At 38.7% G+C, this 24,873-nt stretch overlaps 1 protein-coding gene across 2 annotated transcripts in view; it reads right to left on the bottom strand.

The window, feature by feature from the left end:
- Positions 1-2,901: 2,901 nt before the first annotated feature.
- The window catches only part of LOC135108449 (gamma-2-syntrophin-like), a 114,035-nt gene continuing 92,063 nt past the window's right edge, over positions 2,902-24,873 (bottom strand). For both annotated transcript variants that reach the window (XM_064019489.1, XM_064019488.1), the window contains 9 exons: positions 19,619-19,778; positions 13,266-13,394; positions 11,529-11,885; positions 10,149-10,333; positions 8,914-9,072; positions 8,354-8,578; positions 7,932-8,132; positions 6,959-7,091; positions 2,902-5,468 (listed from right to left, as the gene is read on the bottom strand). In XM_064019489.1, coding sequence (XP_063875559.1) covers positions 6,972-7,091; positions 7,932-8,132; positions 8,354-8,578; positions 8,914-9,072; positions 10,149-10,333; positions 11,529-11,885; positions 13,266-13,394; positions 19,619-19,778 — 1,536 coding nt within the window. In that variant the 3' untranslated portion in view covers positions 2,902-5,468; positions 6,959-6,971. The remainder of the gene's footprint in view (positions 5,469-6,958; positions 7,092-7,931; positions 8,133-8,353; positions 8,579-8,913; positions 9,073-10,148; positions 10,334-11,528; positions 11,886-13,265; positions 13,395-19,618; positions 19,779-24,873) is intronic.

The following is a 24,873-nucleotide window of genomic DNA, read 5'->3' as shown; positions in this document are numbered from 1 at the left end:
TCCTCCATCTACAAGTAACTAATAAATAAAGGAAACTTTACATTGGTTAATTGTAGCTTATAAGCCCACAAATCATAGCTATAGTCAGAGACAGAAGATTGCATTATCATGTTCTGGCAACATACCTATCAATACTGCATCTGAGGTCTTGCATTCAGTAAATTATAGGAATACTTATCACTATTAATGATAAATACAGGTAGACAAATACTGCTAAATATAGTCAGTTCTAAGCTTCAAATAATAAAAGATACCTACCTATATAGATATGTGATTATTAGTGATGAGTATGCTTAAACTGTGCAATATGGTTTTAAACAGCCAAGTTGCCAAAGCATGTGGTGATGCAATCTTCAGTCCCCATGAGCGTAACTATATAATCCTCATTTTGATGCACCTATGCACATTGCTGATGCTTTACTATTATTATTTGTCCTGATTTCTGGTGATATGACGTGAAGCACACTATTTAAGTTGGTTTATAACATCTGAATCATTGAACCACCACAAGACAGAGGCTAAATAGTTCTCACGCTGGACTGTAATGTGACTCATTTGACAGGGAGGGCATACCTAAGAAAGCCTGAAGGGTTGGCACTTGTGGCTTAAAAAAAAAAAAAAAAAAAAAAAGGAAAAAGGAAAAAAAAAGCCAATTGTAGTAAAAGACAAAATGCTTTGGTTAAAATTTTTCTTCAAAGAGGCTGAGCAGGCCTCTGTGTTCAAGGCAAATGGTCTGACTGAATAGATGCCATCTATGCTGATATGGATGCATCTCAGAAGTCTCCAATCTAGCTGGAGCTTTGTTAAATGGGAAATTATAAAGATTTTCATGATACCTTTACTATTAAGATGTTAAAGAATACCTACAGTGGCTGCAAAAAAACTGACGAACTGTAAGCATCACAGCACGGTTATACAACATAGCTCCAATGTTCAATTTACGGCCATGGGAGGTATTCAGAAATGGTAAATTGTCATGTATGACAACTCGCATGCCCGTCTTCCCCTCACTGCAAGCTTCCCATTTCATTGCTCACATTTAATTATCCTTACATTATAATGGGTCCTAGAAAACTTAACAATGTAGAAAAGAATGTTGTGTTGATGTTTGTTCAAGAGGAGCTCAGTAATTATAAGAGTGGAGGGAAGATAGGAAGAACAGAAGTAGCTGTCACACAGGTGGCAAAGGCCACACCAGCACTTGGAGCAAGTGTCACTCCCTGTTGCCTTGCAGCTCACAAGCCTCTTCTGATGAAGAGAAAGAGGGAGCAGCGATGCAGTCTATGCAAGGCATACTGTACATCCTATCAACTTTGCTATTCTTGTCTTCCTTTTACACCCAGAATCTTTCTCTCTGGAGTGACAGCTGTTCCAAGCACCACAGCTGTTCCTCACCACCCGTGTGATGGCTTCTGATCTTCCTACCTTCCCTCCAGTCTCAATTACTGAGCTCCTCTTTAACAAACACCATCACAACACTTTTCTTTGTTTTGTTGTTAAACTTGCTAGGACCCATTATAATGTTAGAAAATTAAATGTGAGTGATGAAACAGGAAGCTTGCTTTAAGGGGGAAATGGGCAGAGGAGAGCAAGAATGATTGTCACCTCTCACTATAGCTAACAGTTTACTGTTACTGATTTAAAAACTGAGCATAGCATCTGCAGGGCATGTGAGTTGCCATACATGAGAATTTACTATTCTTTAATATCTCCCATGGCCGTAAAGAACATCAGAACTTTACTGTATGAGTATGCTGTGATGTTTAGTTTTTTTTTTTTTTTTTTTTTTTTTTTTTTTTTTTTTTTCCCACAGCCACTGTACATACATAAAATGTGAGGTTAAAACATTGATGATGAGTAAGATACTGGTAACACGCAGGCTATTGAGACTTTTAATATTGGTGAATAAACAAACCCAAATGTCTGTCAACTTTGATTGCATAAGACTGTTTGAATTTAAGATCAAATACGGTATGCTGTCATTTGATAATATATTAATGATATTATTAACAGTAATAACATATTATTAAGAAAAATTAAGTCAACCAAGAATTTCTTGATGTAAAACTTCAGAAATCATTTTTGAAATTCATTGTTATAAATGCAATTGTAAAATAAATGTTTATAGATTTTTGTGTAGAATTAATTTATTTCATTGGAAACCGAGCACAAGCTTTACAAAAATTTCTGAAAGTCAAAAAAAAGGAAAAGCATACACTTAGGAGTCATTCAAGACATCAAAATAACTTGACTAACATTATAATACCTTAAGAGATTAAATTGTGTGTAATATATATATATATATATATATATATATATATATATATATATATATATATATATATATATATATATATATATATATATATATATATATATATATATATTATTTGTGTGTGTGTGTCTGTGTGTGAACAAAAATATAGTGTCTTGTCTATTGCACTACCAAAGCACAAGTCAGGTACAGTCACTTAAAAATAATTTTGAGATTAACTGTTTTAACATTATATTTACGAATATGAACAAGGCATATCCTTATCATCAATATATTGCTACCAATTGAACTTTGGGGGGAAGTAATTGAAATAATAAATTTATATTAATAGCTGTTATATTTTGACTAGATTAGAGATTTATGATGACTTACAATGAAAGGATGTTCAGTGTGTGTGTGTGTGTGTGTGTGTGTGTGTGTGTGTGTATATATATATATATATATATATATATATATATATATATATATATATATATATATATATATATATATATATATATATATATATATATATATATATATATATATATATATATATATATATTGTGTATAAATGTATATATAATTATAAGATGGTACAGCAGAAAACACTAAAGAATTTCTTTCAAGAGGTTCCATTAGCTAGATTGCAAAATTCCATAATATTTTTAATTTTTCAGTATTCTTTTGACAGTCTTGCATTTTACAGGTGTGATGCCACATGAAAGACATGCATATGTGGGTTTGATTAAATGGTGTAAGCATCCACAATCTTTCGTTCATGTTATATAATTATCTCTGATATCAACAATTCTTTTGTTACACAAGTGTTGCTACAAATCAGAAGAATCACAATATTTCCTATGAAAAAAAAAATTGCAAGTTTCTAAAATGCACATTTCATACATACTGCTCAGTCAAACATGGTATGCACTTTATGACAGCAGAAGACTGCACCGCCTACAACTCTCATACACAAGACAATGATCCTCAATGAGTATTCACATCACTTCAAAGCACAACTATTATTTCAAAGCAAGTTTTTATGGTCTTGTACACATTATTGAATACAAATTAATTTCAGCCTGTTACCATTTTATCAAAAATTTTCATCCCAAGCAAATAACACAACCATTCCAAACTGCTATTCCTATAAATGTGCGTGCAGTAAACCTGCTCATTCACAGTATCACCAATAAATGGGAACAATAACATCATGTTGGCAATGCTTTCAAACCCCCACCAGGAGGGTACACAACACAGCATATGTAAATTACACAGACCTAAAAATATATATATATATATATGTGTGTGTATATATATATATGTATGTATGTGTGTGTATATATATATTTTATTGTATAACATATATTTGAAAAAAAAAATATTACTGAAAATTAGACATCTGAATATTTCTTATCTTAAGACCTTGAGGGTGACCGATGACATGATGACAAGCATTATGACAAGTTGACAGTTAATAACTGAACAGTGTATGAATACATGATGAGTAGTGTTGGTGAACATGCCATCAGGACCAGAGCTAAGTTTTGTCTTTACAAATGAATACATATACTACATGTATACAGTTATGTTGAGAGTGGCCACACACGAGTGAAGCTGCCACAACAAACAGAAGTGAGGTTTAGTACTGCACCTTCACAAGTGAATCATGCAAGATACGGTTATGGTAATATATTTACAAGTGTAGCTATATTAACAACTCCTGAACATCACAATTTTTATTACAAAATGAGTGCATTCCAAGATTTGTCTCCATACAGCATAGTTTTCTATGAAATTATAAATATGTATTGCACCCATTATATAATCATCTTTAATATTGCTGATTCTATTAGATGACAGACAGACCATCTGTTGTTATGTGCTAAACATGTTAATTTTATAAATTATCTTCTATCCAGATGTAAGTAAGAGTATTGTGTATGTGTATGGCTAAGCTGTACTTTGTCTCCTTTTCCATTGAGCAGGGCATTGTATTGGGAGGGAATATAATTCATAATTCAGTTCTTGGATTTTCAAGTCGCTGCTGGTTGTCAGCTTGTGGGAAAGCCACACTTCCATAACTCTAGCTGGGGTGTAAGACGTGAGTTGTTTTAAGTCTACTGGAAAGTCATTTTGGCACTGAGCCTTATTAGCACTGGACAAAGAACTGTGACTGACAGTTTCATAACTGCCCTTACTCAGTTTTCATAAAACCAGTACATATATTTACTTATATAAGAAACAAAGATGTTGACATTATATAGGTAATGGTTTTATAATAAATGGGTAAGGCTAAGTATGATAATGTCACTGTTGTTTGTCTTCTTCATCTAGTAACAAGACCATCTGGCTCAATCCAGACATAAACTGAGATCTAGGAATTTACATGCTAACTTCTATGCTATCTAGGTAATGAAGTTAAAATGTTGATTATTGTGTTAACCAAATAAGACTCAAGGGGATTCATATTAATTTCTTAAAATGGTAGGGCTTAAGATTTCCTTCCCAAAATGCAATATTCAAGTGTTCAATGAAATTATGACAACTCAGTTGTCCTGCATTAGTCTTGTACTTGTCCAGCAAACTTGAATAGTAAAGATTAAAAGTAGAGGGAATTATGTCCTGTTTGTGGAAGGAGGGCAGGAAATCTCAGATATTTACATTAACAATACTGCCATCCTTCAACTTCAGTTCAAATTACAAACATCATTAATTACATTCACCAAATGTTTCATGAGAAAAGGAGAGCTAAAAAGAAATCTAACAACAGTTTCATGTTATAGTTAGCTTAAACTGCTCCTGGAGCCAGAGATTGGAATGCACTTCATGTTAGTTAGATGCCTACACAACCATCATGAAGGACTACTGATACAGGAAAACTTGGAAGTACATTTTTGTGGTTGGCCAAAAAACCCAGAAACATTTCAGTGATTTTAATAGTTTGTGGTAACTCCCAGAGAATGAAGCAAAATACCTATGGTATAAACTTTAGGTATATAATTAATCACTGCTATTCAGCTTTGATCAGTACCTCACTTCAAAAGGAGGAAAGTAGGTAGATGTTTGGAGGTTGGGAAACTGGTTAATTTTTATATACACCTTTAGTAATACAGAATTGAAGTACTAGTTCCTTAACTTAAAAGTTGGTGTGGTTGAGCAGAAGTAACACTGCCTTACTGTCCTTCACAGGTCTTTTTCTCATTTTTACCTGTTGGGAGAAAGATAATGAGGATAATACACACAAAATACAGCATGTGTGAAATACTGATGATGATAAAAATAAAGCATGTGTGAAATGTAAGTATAGGAGATTCACAAAACAGATAGGATGTGTTGGTTTACCATAGTTGAATGCACCTTCCATTCTTAAAGTAGGGATACTTTCTTATCTTAAATGAAATTTCATTGACTCCCTCTTCTGCACAAAACATTCTTGCCTTCTTGGACAATCCAACTCGCATCATCTCCAACTTTACAAAGTTAAATGTTTGGTCATCTCTTCTTATTTCTCTTTCCCATTGCTAAGTATATATTCCAGTAAAGAACATGCCTCTCATATAGGAATTTCATTCACATAGCTTTATCAAAGGAAATGAAATCATGAACTTTCATCAAGTAACCTTCAAACTCACATTCTACCTCAAGTGATGTATCTCTTGCTATCTTTTACTGTTATTTTCATGATTACTAATTTCCACAAGCTGATAATTAATTGTGTGCCTTCCTCCCTTTTGTGGGTTTGCTGTAGAATATGCTCAACTTTCTATTTTGTTATATCAATTAAAAGTGACTTCTAGTAAACTCAGGAACAGTCAGATTCTATCTAGTTTTCCATCTTTCTGTGATTGGAACATTTTAAATTGGAGCAATTATGTATTTCCTGAACTAAATTAGTATATCTTTTTAGGTTCCTTTCTTTGGAAAGGTGATGGCTACTCAAGCACTGGTAAGCAGTAACAAGTGTATCTGGTGTTCTGAAAGATGGCATGATCCTATGCATGTTGGCATCACTCAAAAATCCTGCCTGCACCGCTATGAACAAGAGCTTGACCATCCAGCCTTCCTGACACAACTTTGATAAGGGACATTGGCTACTAAGTAGGTTTTATTTACTTATTATTATTATTATTAAAAAATTTATCTCATGTAGAAAATTTTCCTATAATTATTCTTGCAACACTAGTAGTGATTTTTCTTAGTAACCTGAAACATTATTTGTACTAGAGGGAGCAAGGACACCTTGGGCTTCAGTTACATATTTCATCTGTGTACTGTTTGCTTTCCATCAATCTTGAAATAGGTAGGAATGTTTCTTACAGGGACTGCCACGTGTAAGCCAGATGGCTTCTTGCAGCTTCCCTCGTTTTCTCATGTTTTTATGTTCTCAGCTATACTCTGTATCTTATTGCCTTACCTACAAAACTGTTTTAATTGTTAATTCTCTCTCTCTCTCTCTCTCTCTCTCTCTCTCTCTCTCTCTCTCTCTCTCTCTCTCTCTCTCTCTCTCTCTCTCTCTCTCTCTCTCTCTCTCTCTCTCACCACAGAACCACAGCATGTCTCCCCACAGTATGTTTGCAAACCACAGTCACTCAAAGCAGCCTCTCATGATTAACAGTAACTCAGAAATTAGACTTAAGATAATATGGAATTCTAGTCTTCACAATACTTCAGCCTATGTATAGTACAATATATACTAACCTCTGGGACATGACTACGTGGGAGTCTTGGGAGGGGCTCGTAGGAAGGAGGGATCAACAGCTGCCACTTTAGCTGTGAGGAAGGCGTGCATGCAGAAAAGCAAGTTCTGGAGGTTGGTGGCACATTCCAGCTCCTGAAAAATATGTATTCTTATCTAACAAGTGAGGACATCAACAATATAATAAACTCAATCTTGTCAACTAACAGATGCCAACATATGTGAATAATTAAACTAGTAATTTTCTTGTTTATTTATTTATTTTAGAATTACGTAGGGAGGACACCAGCCAAGGGCAACAAAAATCTAAAAAAAAATAAATAAAAAAAAGCCCACTGAGATGCCGGTCCCTGAATAGGGTCTGAAGCAGCAGTCAGAAATTGAAGGATAAGTGCCTTGAAGCCTCCATCTTGAAGAAGTCTGTCATAGGAAGGTGGAAATGCAGAAGCAAGCAGGTACTAGACCTCTCATAGTCAATATTTTCTTTGCTGACTTGGTGGCAAAAAATTTTCTATCAGTCACAATTCCAAACTGCTGAAATGCCATTTGCCATTATGAAGTATATAATGTGTAACTCAATAAAACAGTAAACGGAATGAGTAAATAACAAGTACTAAATAAATAAAAAAAGATTGATAATTTGCATGTTCTTATTGCTGGGAATAGAACATTTGAAAACAGAACTTCACCACTGTTTGATTGCAATTCAGTATCATTATACAAGTAATATATGCTTAGTTTTAAATAATGGAAGTGTTGAATACATTAAATGAAAAAAAAAATTGATAATTTGCATGTTCTTATTGCTGGGAATAGAACATTTGAAAACAGAACCTCACCACTGTTTGATTCCAATTCACTATCATTATACGAGTAATATATGCATAGTTTTAAATAATGGAAGTGTTGAATCTGCTTTTTCAAAGAGCTAATGACTTAGCTACTTGAAATTTGTTCTTTGTTTCTGCCACTTACCTTAGTCTCAATTTCTTTGCTTTCATTCTGGAAGTGAAGTTTGAGCTTAGTTTTCCCGTCATCAGAAGAGCCCTTCAGCTGAGAGAACTTGTAACGCCAATGGTATTCTCGAGTTTCAGTGTCATAAAGAGCAAATCCCCCAGACCAGTCTAGGGTCAATCCTGAAGACCTCCCACCTTGTGTCACTGCAAAGGTCTTGCTCTGCAACAATATAATAGAAATCTATTTATGATAACTGCAACAGTTTGGGAGAAATTTTATATATATATATATATATATATATATATATATATATATATATATATATATATATATATATATATATATATATATATATATATATATATATATATATATTTTTTTTTTTTATGAAATAGAGAGATATGAAACTTATATATAATAACAAATACAAGGCTGCTTACCCCAAGTCTGGTGACTGCATTATAAACAGCTCGATGCCAGGCATTTTCAATCCTGAGCAGATCCTGGCGTGTCTCCACACTTAGGTAACGGGATTCTTGCATGGCTGTTTGCAACAGGAAGCAATGTTGCCTCTCATCCACATACTCAGATTCCTTAATCACTCTGAACATGGTCTGATGGACAGCCCACACTGATGCTCGCTCCACCCAGTCATGCGTGTTGAGCTATTAAGGTACAATAGAAATGTCATCTTTGTAAATATTTCTGCTCAAATTCAGATCAGAAACTCTGCACTCAAACTCAACAATTGCAAAATTATACTATACACAAAGCGAAGTTGATTAATATTTTTTTGGCAAGAGTCCAAAAATTAATGGATTAAAATCAAATACTAATATTATTATCCTTGCCAGATTACGTAAGCCAGGCAGTCACAGCATTTTCTGAGACTGTTTTACTCAGGTCCTGACCTTAATAGAACAGACAAAAGTTATAAAAATTCTTAAGATACAATATCAATAAAAATGTATTGTGAACAGTTTCAATCTGGGCAACTCACAGGTGGGGTGTCAAACATATAGATGTCGGTTCCTTTCAGTGCAATAAACTTGGGCTTCCAGTTTTGCCATGGCAAGTTGTGATTGAGAACACCCTCACACACCCATCCCATGTACAACACATGTTCAGATGCAGGGAAACTTGAGTTGTACAACTTCATCTGCAACATAAATTTAGAAATAAACATGTAGGTATACAACAATACAAAAGATCATACACTCATCATCACCTGATCCCTCAGCATTATAGAATGTTACCAAAAAAGATTCTCTGTGGGTCTCGTCATTACTCACAGTTTGTTTTATTTCCATTGAGATTCACAACTTTCTCAAGCTCATAACATTTGTTTAATTACTGTTTATCTTCTTTCCTTTACTTTCTTTGCATAAGTTTTACTGAGCTTCTGGCTTAGCTTCTGTAGTAAAGGTAAAACTTTTTCCATCCACACGAACTGAGGTAGGAGATGGGAGGAAGGTGGCATGAGAGGAGGAAAGAAAAATAGCATCATAGACTCAATCAAGCTTGTGGCTGATCTGAATAATGTGTCTGGTGTTTTTTTTATCCAATTCAAAACTTTTGTTTGATACAAATTTGGAGAGATACTGAATAAATTCACAATTTCCTTGTTTAATACAAATGTGGATAGAAATGTAATAGTGTCATTAGATGCAAATTCATTAGCTATTACATCCTATTGTACATCTATCAGTGGAAGTTGTCATGGCATTTTCTCTTCAAATTACTCCTACTGCAGCCATACAAACTCGCCTTGCTACTATTGCTTTCTCTCACTCTCACATTCTTTCTTTCATTGCAACCACAGCCATCCTGCTTGCTAGATGGATGTTTTGCCTTGTGACTTTCACCCCCATGATTTTAATGACTTCTGGAATATTTATCATGCTTCATGTGACAAAGGATTATATGTGGGTTACATAGCTAAAGAAAGTTATTTGTTCATTCTCTTCCAGGTTACTTTCTCTACAATTTGTTAATATGGGTATATTTTTTGCATTTTACTTAAATGACCTATAATGAGGTCAATGAATCCAACCAATATTTTCCAATAAGTATTTTACAGTTATCAACATGTTTCATTATATAAAAATTCTTTACATGTACAACTATGCCAAATGGTCCCAAACTGTTCATATCTTCATGATCTCTCTATACTAATATTAGACATTTTAACTCTTACCTTTACAATATCAAAGCATCAAAATAGTGTTGACTCACCTGCAGGTTGGTGAGTCCAATAATGTTGTTGGTGATGTGCTTGATCCACTGAGAAAGCATTGCTGCATCTTGGCAATGAACCACTCCAGTGCTGATGCCATTAATGCCTCGCACCTCAAATGCTTGAGGTCGTAGCTTGTCTGTCCCAAAGATGTACCGTGTGATGTATGCCATCATGAGGGGCACTGTAGTGTAGGGAACAAATTAAAATCTAGGAAAAAAATTCAGTAATTTCATTTATACTATATAATGATCCAAGCAATAATTCACTTAATTTTCAAGTTACTCTTCATCTAAATAGTTGTGTGTGAAAATAAACATCTATATTGGAACCCTGTGATTACTATTTTTCAACCAGCAATTTCAAGTCATGCTGTAGGATAGAAATAGTTCCCAGATTCATAACTAATGAAGTAAGCCATGAAAAATATTAATTTATCATGATGGTGTCTAAAGAATGGTGCCTTGCACTTCTCATTTTTTCATCTAAGTAGCAGTCATTGACCTGCCATCATTGTTGTTCCACCCAAGGTGGCACAATACCTAGAAAAGTAGCTGACAGAAAACACACTATGTGTACTCCAAGCCTTGCCATAATAAGTGGATATGTTCATTTGCTGTTGCACTCTTTGTATGAGACATTAGTGGACAGCATGTCAATATTTTGTACGGTCACCATCATTAGTGATTATGCTTCAAAGAATATCACACACTTGAGCAGTGTTTACTCATAGTGCCTTCATAACAAACACAATGACATAAGCCACCACACTTGAATGTCCTACCAATTTTGTAAGTAACAGCAATATGGTAAATATTTCACCAACTCTCACTCACTTTCATGAGTAGCTGCCAATTGGTGGTGTGGTGAAATGGTATAGAAACTGTTACTGAAGTGACACAACACTCATGAACATATGTGGTGACTACAAGCCACTAGCACCCCCTCATGCTAGTGACATCACTATTTATCATGTCATATGCACTTAAACAATGCAAATATGTTATAAGCAACCTATGCATTTAAAAAATATTTCACTTTGCTAAACCACTTTTTTGCAAACAAATTGTTTGCAATTTTGCAAACAAATTGTTTTTTCAAACAAAACAAAACTGATAGCAAAATGATTGACAAATCAGAGGTTCAGGAATCAAATCCCTTTCCAGACCAAACTTTATGGGTCCACTTTAATAATGACCAACAGAGGTGAATAGATATTAGTCAAAAGAAAAATAGGACCCTGCATAATTTGTGTAGACATTTTCTTACGTGCACTTCTTTGTCCCTTGACATTAATGGAATGGACAAATTTGAAATGCCACATTTTCAAGGTGTCACCATACACATTAATATATTTAACATTAACCACCTTTATTTACCTGTGACAATATCCACCCACTGCTTCTCCACCTTGGGTCCATTGGGGGTGTTGTCAGTAGTGGAAGAGGAGGTGGAGGTGGCTGTGGCAGCAGTGGTAGAGGTAGTGGTGGAGATGTCATTGGATATGACATCATTCACACGGTTATTGACCTTATTTAGATTATTTGTTGTGCTCCTGATAGAGGCAGTTGTGGTTGAGTCCGTGGTAGAACAGTCTGTCTGATCACTGTTTGAAAGCTTGTGATTAGTGATCTTCCCTGTGGGTGTGGTGGGAGAGGTAGGGTTGGAGGGGGAGTGCCATCCGTCTTCTGGCCTTAGCTGGGCACTGCTTCTTTCTGAGGTGGAGCTCACATTGTCTGAAATGAAATGTAAATAAGATGAGCTGCAGAGTCTGAAAGTCAGCATATGAAGACATTTACAGACTAAAAACTCATGATACGCAATTCCAAAACACGTCTTACACTGTAACATGTAATGAAGGACTCTGATACAACAAATGATCAGTAGAGATTATGCATACTGGGCCAAGCTAAGTTAAAGTGTACTGTGCCACCACTGGTACCACTTGTGTACTGGGCTGGTATGTTAACCTCCCATCCTGCCTCCTACAGGATGGGGAATATAGGAGTCACTTCTTGAAGCCTGGCTGTTTATTTTGATGTAGAAAGAATACAGGCTTCACTCACCTCTGAAGGGTAATGCTAATGTCTTCCTGCCAACTCTCAGACACTTAATTTATTCAATCTTGGCTGAGAGGCACCCACAAATCACATACAGGCTATAAGTCCAGGTGGTTTCCCCAGGGGACTGACACACCTAGCGAAGTCAAGTGGGGAGACTGATAGATAAACTTTAAACCACCATGGCAATATGAAATATATCCTATCAAAAGGAATGCAGAGGTTAACATTGAAAGATAATAGGGCCAGCTGTTTTGCTTTATCCTTCATTTCCACAGAAGCAGTGACTCTCATTAGTGGTGAGGCTGCACTGCACATGGGTGCCTACCTTTAACATGGCATCAGTTTATTGTGATTTACTGATTTAACCTGGCTAAATATCCTGCCTGCTGTGTTGTGAGGATCAAGAGCACTGCCTTGGCTCCTAATGTGACCTCTGAGAAGCTTATTGGGAATATATATTTCATTCAGTTCAAGCTTTTTTTTTTTCTTTTTTTTTTTTTTTTTTTTTTACTGATTTGGTTTTCATTTTTGTCTTTGTCTATTTGGTGTTCTTGCAAGGTGGTAAGGCTGACTCCAGTCTCTCTCTCTCACACACACACACACACACACACACACACACACACACACACACACACACACACACACACACACACACACACACACACACACACACACACACACACATCTCATGGCAGAGTTTTACTTGCCCATACATACAGGCCAATGCACCAAACACAGTAATGTACATATGTCATTTTAAATATGACATGTGCATAAGGACCCCATAGTGTGAGAGAAATTACCAACAAACATTTTTCAGCCCAGTGATGGCAGTACACCATTCTGAGAGAGAGAGAGAGAGAGAGAGAGAGAGAGAGAGAGAGAGAGAGAGAGAGAGAGAGAGAGAGAGAGAGAGAGAGAGAGAGAGAGAGAGAGCTAGCTGGTTAATTTCCTGAATATGACAATACTTAAAACTGGACCTTCAGAGAAAGGGTGCCATGTGCATAAAGCGAGAGAAGAATGAGACGAAACAGGTGAGGAAGAAAGACTTGCCGTCGGTCTTGTTGAGGAAGGGTGTGGCTGCCTTGTAGTGTCTGACGGTCAGGATGATCTCGTCTCCCGCCTGCCTCAGCTCGCCCACTGCCTCATCGTGGGTGCACCGCAGCAAGGACCGGTTGTTGACTGGCAATAGGTCAGAAAGGAAACACTATAAATAAATTCTTAATTTCATGTATATGAAATTAATACTTTTGGTAAGGTGGCTGGAACACAAATGTGGGAGTCACCAAAAAAAAAAAAAAAAAAAAAAATATATATATATATATATATATATATATATATATATATATATATATATATATATATATATATATATATATATATATATATATATATATATATATATATATATATATACACGTAGGTTTGTGATATCCATCAAAACATATACTGGAAGGTCAACTGGTTTTCCAGAGTCCTTGTTTTCTTGTGCTCGTACCATATTCTACACAGCCAGTCCTATTCCTAGCGCTATATTGGTTTATCATCCCCAGTCACCAAGTGTGATAGGTGCGCTCGTTCCTTGCCGTTCATCAACAACAACGGACTCACTCAGACCTTTAGTCATACAGACTTCCTTGTTGCCACTGGATGATTCTACATAATTTCACTTTATATTAGGTTAAGTTTATTTGTACATTACAGGATAACTACTCTACTACAAAGGCTTAAAAATGTTAATACAATACTAAGGTAACAAGGAAGGTCAAGAATACACTGTACCTTCCTTGGCTCTCGACAAGGGAATGGAAACATTGTTTTCAGACGATGTCACAGGAAAAGGGTGGTTGCCTTGATCATGAACAAAATAAAGCTCAAGTAGGAAAACTCCCATAAACCTCCTGGTTAAATTCCTGTTTCGGCTCTAAATGATCCTCAGGGGAAGCAGAAGCAATGATGCCTCAGGATGAGGATGGCAGTTTTATACAGACAGCAAGAGAACACCGCTATCACATTATCCTTTTAAGACCAACGTCTGAATATGCAACAGAAATATGAAATCCACACTTGAAAAGCACATTGAAATTACAGAGAAGGTATACAAAAGAACAGCCCCAAGGATGTCCAATTTGAGAAATCTTAATTAGGAACTTGTAAGAAGAACTTGATAGGTTCCAATTACCAACATTAAAAGAGAGAATTAAGAAAGGCCAGACGATCATGTAATTCATCTCGAAAACAGAAAAAATCGGCAGTAATGGATTTACAGTAACTGGATAATAATTTTCATGAGCACAAAGCTGTGTAATCATATATATATATATATATATATATATATATATATATATATATATATATATATATATATATATATATATATATATATATATATATATATATACACACACACGCACACACACACAATGGAAAGATAAAAGAAAAATATTAAATATTTAAATTCTGCAAGCAGACCAATAGATCAACGGATTATATTACGGAAGGAAGTTGCGTGCTAAAATAATTTACAATGATGTAATATATGGCAAAAATAATAGAAGCAAGAAAAACGAACGTAAAATGATCATGTAAAAAAATAAGTCAATAATGAGCAAGAGCTTGGGAAAAACTTGATGATCGTAGATCTAGTTATAATGCTGAGAAGTGAATGCTGATGTTCACCGTCTGTAACTCCTTACCGTGTGCTGCACCCGGAGTAGCCAGTCTAAGTGTTGTAAATTACCTACCAGCCCTAAACACTTTGGGTCTTTCAGCGGTATCTGGTTTGGGGTCACACGCAGTATCGTGGTCTCATTTCACAAGTCATTTCAAGTCATCGCTCTTCATAGGGAAAGAAAGCATCATACTGAGATGATTATTTCAGCACCAACGGACGAGTTTTAGTTGCCAGAGGTGAAGAAGTATGCAAATAACACCTCTTTCCACCCATGTATTTTTACAACTGCAAAATATTTCCATAATTTCTGTATGATAGAAGTCATAAATTGTCCTGTTGGGAGCCCAAGACCTAAAGTTCTTACAAGTGCTTATATCAGCTACTTAGCGAGCTGCACCGGCCCCACCCTTGTCTTACGGCATGCGCCTTTAATGTGGCATATCGCGGCCAAGCCAGATTCAGAAACAATTCTTCTATCATAAGTGTGTACAGCGATACCCATCACCTCTTCTGTTCATCAAGAATTAGTAGTCTCAAAATTAACTTATGGAAAAAAAAAAAAAATCATAATAAAAATCACGTGGGAGTGGCCGACGCATCTCATGTTATATCTTGGTCCCGATCTTTCATTCGTTAATACTCAAAATTTGCTAGTTTTTTTATACATAACCTGCAGTAAATTAGAAAAATAAATGAATAAAAAAACAATAAAAAAGTGAAAAAAAAATAATAAAGTAAAATATAATAAATAAATAAACACGGGAGCACTAGTGACAAAGTATGCCAAGCCAGAGTAAATGTATCTTAAAGATGAACGGTTCTTTCCGGCTTACGTCTACTTTCTCCTTCCATCCCCTTTCAAAATGACTGAATGAATGAATAAAGAAATCAGCAATAAAACAAGTAAATTCCCGACCCTAGATAAATCTATATCTTCTCCGCCTGCCCCTGAACCCCTCCCCCACCGTCCACTCCCGAGGCGTGGATGAATACCGCTTCTGACTGAGAGATGATAAAGACCTAATTACGAGTCTAGCCACTGTAAAGTGATCCGGGATTGAATTTAATCCTGTCATACAACACGTTAATCTATGTATTACAATATTTAAGATTGGTGTAAAATTGTCTTTTGCATATATCGAAATTCTCTCTCTCTCTCTCTCTCTCTCTCTCTCTCTCTCTCTCTCTCTCTCTCTCTCTCTCTCTCTCTCTCTCTCTCTCTCTCTCTCTCTCTCTCATGCATCCACTCTTTCATTCAGCACCGAGCAGCTGCGGTCAATCCCCTCGGCAAACACTGTTCAAAATCGGTAACTTTGGGACTAATAACACAAAGGCCGAGCTGCGCGTGAGATTTTTCTTCTTTCTTTCTTTCTTTTTAAGCGCTTGTAAACTTTCATTTTCTGTATTTCTACATGAAAGGAGAGACTTTTTCCCCTCTGCCTCCATGGTCTGAACGACAAGGCTTCCCGACGATTAAGCCTCGCCACGTATTCACTCCACAGAAGGGACAAGACTCTTGTACTGCACGACCAGCTTTTAGCATGAATGAAAATTGATGGAGATGATAGAGCCTTCACTAAAGTCGACGTGGTAGAAGTAGAGATACTCGTATGAAATTTTAGTGAATAATATTCTAGAATGTCTAATGTAGAGGAGGAAAGTCAGTGCGGTGTTATGAAAAGTAATATTTTTGGGGGAAAACGAAAAAATCTCCTTGATATATTCGTAACAACTAAAAGATTATGGTAAAGTCAATAATATAATTGAAAATATAACTGAACATTTTAATACGTGTAATGTAGTCACTTTGATGAGCAACACAATCAACAAGATTCAAAGAGATCAGGAGGGCGTATAACATATAGAAAAAGAAAAAAAAAACTTTCATATGAACCATGATAACTGAAGGACTTGGCGAAAAAGCCAGACAAGAACTGAGAAGAATGAGTTGAGTTTGGACGAAGACAACGAAAAACTATCAGAATCGATGCGTCATAAATGTGAAGTGGTGCAATTTCGTTGATAAATATACAGAAAAGAAAGAAAATAGATAAAACAAAAATATAGCTTAGAAGTAACTACGAGGGAGGGCAGGGAAGCGGAACACATAATACAATTAACAGTCTGACCGGGTAGAGTCGGCAACGGCAGCAGCACAAAACAGCAGAAAATAAGATACGTAACAAGCCACTGACAGACTAATCCATCATCCTAATTACTTTCTATTAGCTGGTAATTTGATCAGTACTGTATGTCTGACCTAGAAACGGAAAGAGAGAGAGAGAGAGAGAGAGAGAGAGAGAGAGAGAGAGAGAGAGAGAGAGAGAGAGAGAGAGAGAGAGAGAGAGAGTGTGTGTGTGTGTGTGTTTCCAGTAGATCCAAAAAGCCTCCATCAACCACATCAGGATAAACGGAGTGGAAAGTCAAAATCTGGCCTCTCGACCTTCACATAAAACACGACTTTCATCCTTGTCTTGACACACACACACACACACACACACACACACACACACACACACACACACACACACACACACACACACACCATGAGACAAACTTTAGCTGCTTTGATCCACACGATGCAAACTGGTGTCAGAGCTTTACTATCACACCACTTTTTTTTTGTTACCAGTGGACGTATTGGCATTGTCGGTGGCGGCGGCAGTGGTGCGTGGTCCTGGCGATGGTGGCAATGATGAATATTGAAACTAATGATGCCAGTGGTGGTAGTGTTAATATCAAAGTGGCACCAGAACAAGGCTGCGGTGGCACTGCATTCTAATCAAGCAGTGCCAGCATTATCATCACATTATCAGCTATTAAGCCTTCAAGGTGTGGAGAAGATCAGGGATGTATGGTATTTCAGATTAATAACATAACGTGAGCTGGCAAACGTCAGTGTCTTCAGGAAGTGTTTGCTGGCTGCGGAAAAGCCGACGGAGGTTCACAAGATAACTTTCTGTAGGAGATTCCACGCACGTGACTTCATCTTTTCTGCTGGGAGTTTTCAACGCATTAGTATTAGGAAAGGCTTATTTAAAACCGTCTTCAGCAATGCCACGCGCCCCGCTGCGAGATCTAATTAGCTGTCCGGGCAGAGAGAGAGAGAGAGAGAGAGAGAGAGAGAGAGAGAGAGAGAGAGAGAGAGAGAGAGAGAGAGAGAGAGAGAGATTAACTGCAGCTTACCCCTTTTTTTCCCCCTCATTTCTATTTCCCCTGCGTAGCCAGCTTTGTCTAGGTACTCCTCTAATGTACACCAGTAATCTCAACACGTCTAACACCATGGATCACCACACATCCTGTATTCCATTCCTACCATGACACCAGCTCCTCTGCACCACGCAACACCATGCCCTCCCTTACAATTATCCCGACTCTGATGCACATTCACTGCTCCACACACAGCCATTCAACTTAAACCTCTACTCTCTCCCCATCACATTTTTTGCAGCAGCTTCAACAGGTGAAAGCTCCACCCTTCCGTAATGGACGAGGCTTGATATATTAATCTGTTCAGGCCTTTGGATAAAATCATATTGCGAAGTTAATGACGCAAAGGGAATAAGAAACACACACACAAACACACACACACACACACACACACACACACACACACACACACACACATATACACACACACACACACATATACAGACCGAAGGGAAAGAGGAAGGAAATAAGAGAGAAGTTAAGGATATTCTTACGTTAATAGCAATAATATGTGAAGGTGTAATTATTGCACACTACGTGGCTATTAAAGTTAATTCCCAAAGATGAAGAGCATACTCTTACACACACACACACACACACACACACAAACACACACACACACACACACACACACACACACACACACACACACACACACACACACACACAGATACGTAGGATTCTTTCTCTCATTTCATTAAAAAAAATAATGTTATGTTTCGTCGTCAATAGCCGCGGGTTAAGAAAGTCTTCTAAGACAAACAAGTGAAGCTAGCGAGAGGGGGCTAATATAAAAAACTTCCATTACTTTCCACATTAAAACTTCACCTTAAGACAGGTTTAAACTTCGCCAGTAATCATTCTTCACATGTTTTCTGGAATAAAAATGCGAAATAATCAACGAGGGTATCTTGAAATTTTGTCGAGGAGGGCGTGAGGGAAATGTTGAACAGCAAGTAATAATTATATCAGACTTGAAAGTGAACTGTGGGTCTTCTTGGAGGATTCACTGGTATAATGATTAAACGATGTTTTACTTATTGCAACGAAATCGAGACCCCAACACACACACACACACACACACACACACACACACACACACATACACACACACGGTCACCATATTATGAGGTCATCCTTACATGAGTGATACCATCCCATCCCGTGCAGTCCTCTGTTCCTACTCGCGTTGCCTGGCGCTGCATCACACACACACACACACACACACACACACACACACACACACACACACACACACACACACACACACACACACACACACACACACACACACACACACACACACACACACACACACACACACACACACGCACCATCCCGGTACGAACTCGGGCGGAAGATGCAAAAACCGCTAACTTTCAGTAAACTAAATTGACAAACACACCACCATATCAGATGTAGAGATAAAAAGACAATCCCTAAGGCTGAGTAGGAATTAGGTCAAGCCCCAAGACACCGCGCATCCAGTACTACCACTCTCCACTCTCCAGCCGTCACTTACCCTTCAGAATAGCGTCACCCACGAAGAGCTTCCCTGTGAGATCCGCCGCCTGGTCCTTGAAGATGCGAGAGATGAGAATTGGAAGCTTGTGTTCAGCGCCTCCCTTGATGCTCAGCCCAAGTCCCGACGACCGCTGCCGGATCACCTTCACCCGCCGGATCTGAGGATGCAAAGCAGCTTGAGATGTGGATCAACTCAGGAAGGAAGAAAGAAACATGCAGGGAGTCTGGGGAGAGAGGAAACATGACATTAGAGAAACAAAACAGAATATGAAGCTATAAAAGTAAAAAGTAATGAAATAGCAGAAGGGTGAGAAAATTTAATTAATAGCTGAAGGTGAGTTGATTGCCTGAAGGAAGACCTCCTCCTCTCTCCTACAAGTCTTCTCTGACGGCAAATATTCCAAGATTAAGTTAATTAAGAGTCAAGTGAGCTCAAGCATCTCGGGCAGAAAACATACGTGGCGGTGTTGCCTTTAGTTTGAGTGAACTCTGCACCGCTGCCGGTAATAATGCTCCGGCAGAGACTTGGCGAATTACAATAATCTTTCCGTCATCGGCGGCAGGAACGGCATAATTGGCGGCATGATTGTGTCCGAGGCGGGATGGAGGCATTGCTCGTGACAGGATGACAGCAGTGATGGTGCTCGTCAGTTATTAAGCCACCGTTGACAGTCTTCAATTTCCTACAGCTTGACATGGCTTTTGTATTCTTAAATAGAGGGAATAACACGAGTCTACATAAGCACCGTGATATTTCAGTAAATATAGGAAGAGCTGCATGCATGACGAAAGGGGAAAGAGGAGTGGCAGAATGTTTTCAGTATCGTCCCCAGTTTACGCGGGTCGTATCCGCAGAATATGTCCATAACACGCAGCCGGCAATCCTGTCACTTCAAACGACAGACGCCGAGTGATTGATTCGCCGAAGCACCGCTGCCGACCGTCTTCCGGGACTCACTCCCCTCGGAACTTGCCGGCCTTCCTGGCCGACTGATAACACGGAGGCATATCATTCCTCCTGTTAATGCCTCCCGGCTCTTTGTGCGTGTGTGTGTGTGTGTGTGTGTGTGTGTGTGTGTGTGTGTGTGTGTGTGTGTGTGTGAGAGAGAGAGAGAGAGAGAGAGAGAGAGAGAGAGTGAGAGAGAGAGAGAGAGAGAGAGAGAGAGAGAGAGAGAGAGAGAGAGAGAGAGGGGGGTTTTATTAACATTAAAGTGTAGTTAAGGAATATTAAATATTTGTGGAAAGCTAAAAAGCTGAGAAAACAGAAGCATGGGTAGCGAAAATCATCAGCAACGAACGCTTGAACCTTCCTGTGAGGGGGACTTGCCCAGCGGGTGGAGGACACCCATCCTTCACAAACACACCGCTACTGAAGCCAAACTGAAAGAGAAAATGGAATACTGTCTTATCTGGTTACTGTAGCACGTGGTCTTCTCTTTCATTATACCGACAGGCTCCTCTGTCCTCTTCATCACCACACCACCTACCTTTCTCGCCCCTTCTTATTGCGCCCCTCCCCTTCAACACACTCCCCACTACTCCACAGCGTTCATCACCACGCCCATGCCTCACCACAACAGACATCCCACCTCACCATACCAAGTGCCTCTGGCTCATTACACCAAACCCCATTACCTCACCGAACTAAACTTCTCTGCCTCCCCACACCTCCCCATTCCGCCCTTCCCTCACTACATCTCCACCCTCACATTCCTCAAACACCTGCGTTCGTTCCTTCCGCTCCGCTTCTTCAGGTTAATTCGTCATGGACGTAAAAATGAGGTGCGGAGGAAACTTTGCTCACCACACACCTCAGATTGATTAATGGCGAATAAATGTTTACAAAGCTAATTAATATCTAAGCCATCCCACAGGTAGGAAGACTTTTCATAAAAAAAAAAAAAAAGTTAATAGAAACATTAACGATTAATATTGCACTCTGAATATGATGGCATCTCTATTGAGTATGAACAAGCCGTCATGAGCCAGCCAAGGTTCTAGCCCCAGCGCGGAAGGGCAGACCACAATTCTCTCAACTTCTCCCTCCTGCAGAAGTTGGTAAAATATTTAACTCTGATTGGCAGTGACAGTACGATATTTACTGCTCGATTTGAATAATTCGAACAGATTACTGGTTATTACAGAGCAAAAATATAACCATAAACACTAAAAAGTTTGGACTATTTGATCGTTTCTTTTTTTTTTTTGCTTGTACTGTTTTTTTCGAAATTGTACTCTTAAAATTCGCCAAACCATTTAATTGGTTATGAAGAAGCCATAGAAGTTAAAAATTTAAGTATCTATCGGGAACGGCCGGGAAATGTAAACAGTGGTGGTCTGGATGCCGCACAGCCTCGCTAAAGAGCCACACGTGTACCTCCATCCATGCACACGGGTAAGCCCTACAAAAGGAATGTCATATAACTTTACTAGAATTACTCGTACTGCTAATGTGCACTCCCTTCAGAGGTTTGTTACTGTACTGTTTAAAACACTAAGTGGCGGAGTATCTACAGCAGCTTAGCATGAGCTCCGTCCCTCCTCCTCCCCCGTCATGCTTTGGCTTTTCAGTCAAGAGTAAACCTTTTTTCTCTTCCATCAATAATCTGAAAGTAATAACCATTCCTGCGAGTTTTTGAATAAATGCTATAATTTCCTAAATAGGACTTTTTTCTGGGAATAGGTGAATTTATAATGGACTCCTGATTACAGAAATAAAAGAATCACTCACGAACAAACATTGGATTTTCATTTCCATATCTTCTACCTGTACAGCAGATACTATACACTTACTTAGCTTATTGTATTCACCCTTGATCTCAGTCTTGTGACCAGGGTTACTTTCATACTCACTCAAAATGTTTCTTCCTAGTACACGCAGGGCTTAGATACCGGTGTAATATTTCGTATTCCCATTATTTATGTATAGATTAAGCAAGTAGTACATTAGTTCATTTACTGTAGCTTATTTTTAACCACCGAGATGTCGCAGCGGTGTACGGGTAATGGAGAGGGCAGCTACTGTCTACTTAGGGAAACATCGGAGACTTGTGTTGGAAGCATGACCCCTTAAAGGCGAGCAGCTGACACTCATCCAACTCAACTGTCTATCTATTGCCCACCACAGCGGATAAATGAATGAGACTATAAACAAAGCTACAGGCCAACCGTGATAACTTGAAACTAAAAGTGATATTTTCCGATAATTCATTTCCCACAACATCTACGTACATCACATTCCAAGGTCCTGCAGACAGAGGAAGCACCGCGGTTCATGATTTACATCCCAAATTTGCACATCAATCCCGCGCTGCCTCCATCACTTACCGTTATACCTGCGCTCCATTAACGCCTCTAACTAAGAGTATTCCGACCCGGGAGGAGGCAACTACGGGAAAGACAGAAATTAGCAACGAAGTTAACAACGTCAGTCAAGCCTCACCAGACTTGCAACGCTCGCGCGGCTCAGCAGTTCCTTGAGTGCAGTACTTGCTCTCTCTCTCTCTCTCTCTCTCTCTCTCTCTCTCTCTCTCTCTCTCTCTCTCTCTCTCTCTCTCTCTCTCTCTCTGTTGCTCTGCGTCAAGGGAAATTTTGTCAATGTCATATCTTGTTAAGCGAGCGTCGCCTAAATGATATCAGTGGTTGAATGTGACGCTGCCTCACAGTCCTGAAGGCTGCGGTGGCGGCAGGACGGAGGTGGCGGAGCACGGAAGCTCATGTGTGAAAAAATATTTGCACTTTCCTGAAGCTGCGACAATTATTCCTGGGATACGATCAGCTTCGAATTCGTGCCAGCCAGACGCGACGCGGTAACAGCATGGGTAATGATTATGCAAACACCGCCAAATGACAAAGCAAAAAAAACATGCCGGTAAATTTTAAAACAGTTTTAAAAAAATATATACAGTTTGCTTTGGAATAACTCGTGCGTCATTGTTTGAGTAATCTAAATGAAAACATGAAAAGTCAACATTCCAGTAGCAGTGAACATTCCCCTAAATTCAGGCGGCATTTATGATTTATAAATGTACAGAAAAGTTATGGTTAGGGGGAAAGTTACGATCAGAGGGGAAAGTTTTGGTGCGGGAGAAACACCGGGCTGGGACAGGTCTCCTCGTGCCGCCACACTCATGTAGACAAGGAGGCAAACCGGGCCTCCTTTCCACTTTGTGTCCGCTCTTGTTAACTTTATTTTGAAGTTGTTTTTTTTTTGTTTATCTCCGTGAAAGAAAACCGTCATCATTCCCAACCTACACACACACACACACACACACACACACACACACACACACACACACACACACACACACACACACACACACACATTTTTATAAAGCTAGCTGTCTTATTCTTTTTTACAAATCACTGAGCTAAGTAATCACAGACACACACACACACACACACACACACACACACACACACACACACACACACACACACACACACACACACACACACACACAGTCACAGCATCACTCTAGAAAATGGGAGATGGCCAAGCTTGGAATAGAAGCAAGAAAAAGGAATGGATGAAGAGAAAAGATGATGGGACGAGGATCTGAGGGAGGAAGAGTGACGCAAGAAACACACACACACACACACACACACACACACACACACACACACACACACACAGGCACTCAGGTCACGAGGTCAGAGGTCATGTATGAAGTGAGGAGTAATTCCCCCTTAGGTTGCCATGACAACGGTGAGGGCGTGATGGAGACCCTAGGGCGTGAAGCGTGAAGCGGCAGGCAGCGTGAATGTGGGGGCGGGGAGGGCTGGAGGGAGGGAGGAAGGGAGCGTGGGAGAGGGGGAGGGAGGGAGGAAGGGATAGAGAATGCAGTGTGAAGCATTAATTAATGACTATAGTGAAAAACAGAGAGGAGGAAAATTAGCGAAAACGAGAGAGAGAGAGAGAGAGAGAGAGAGAGAGAGAGAGAGAGAGAGAGAGAGAGAGAGAGAGAGAGAGAGAGAGAGAGGAATGGGGGCACGTAGATAATATGATGTGACAGTTATGTCCTAATCTGTTTCTCTCTCTCTCTCTCTCTCTCTCTCTCTCTCTCTCTCTCTCTCTCTCTCTCTCTCTCTCTCTCTCTCTCTCTCTCTCTCTCACGCGCACGCACCCATTCCCAGTCTCCAATCAGCCCAGGATTAACTCCCATTACCACCTACTTTATTCACTGCCTCCGCACGCCCCTTCCCTTCTCGAATAGTTTCATCTACCCTCCATTTGCTTTCCTCTATTTCCCA

This window comes from Scylla paramamosain, chromosome 17 (genome assembly GCF_035594125.1).
Source record: "Scylla paramamosain isolate STU-SP2022 chromosome 17, ASM3559412v1, whole genome shotgun sequence".
Lineage (NCBI taxonomy): Eukaryota > Metazoa > Arthropoda > Malacostraca > Decapoda > Portunidae > Scylla > Scylla paramamosain.
The sequence above is the reverse complement of the archived record's forward strand: the minus strand, read 5'-3'. Positions and strand labels throughout refer to the sequence as shown.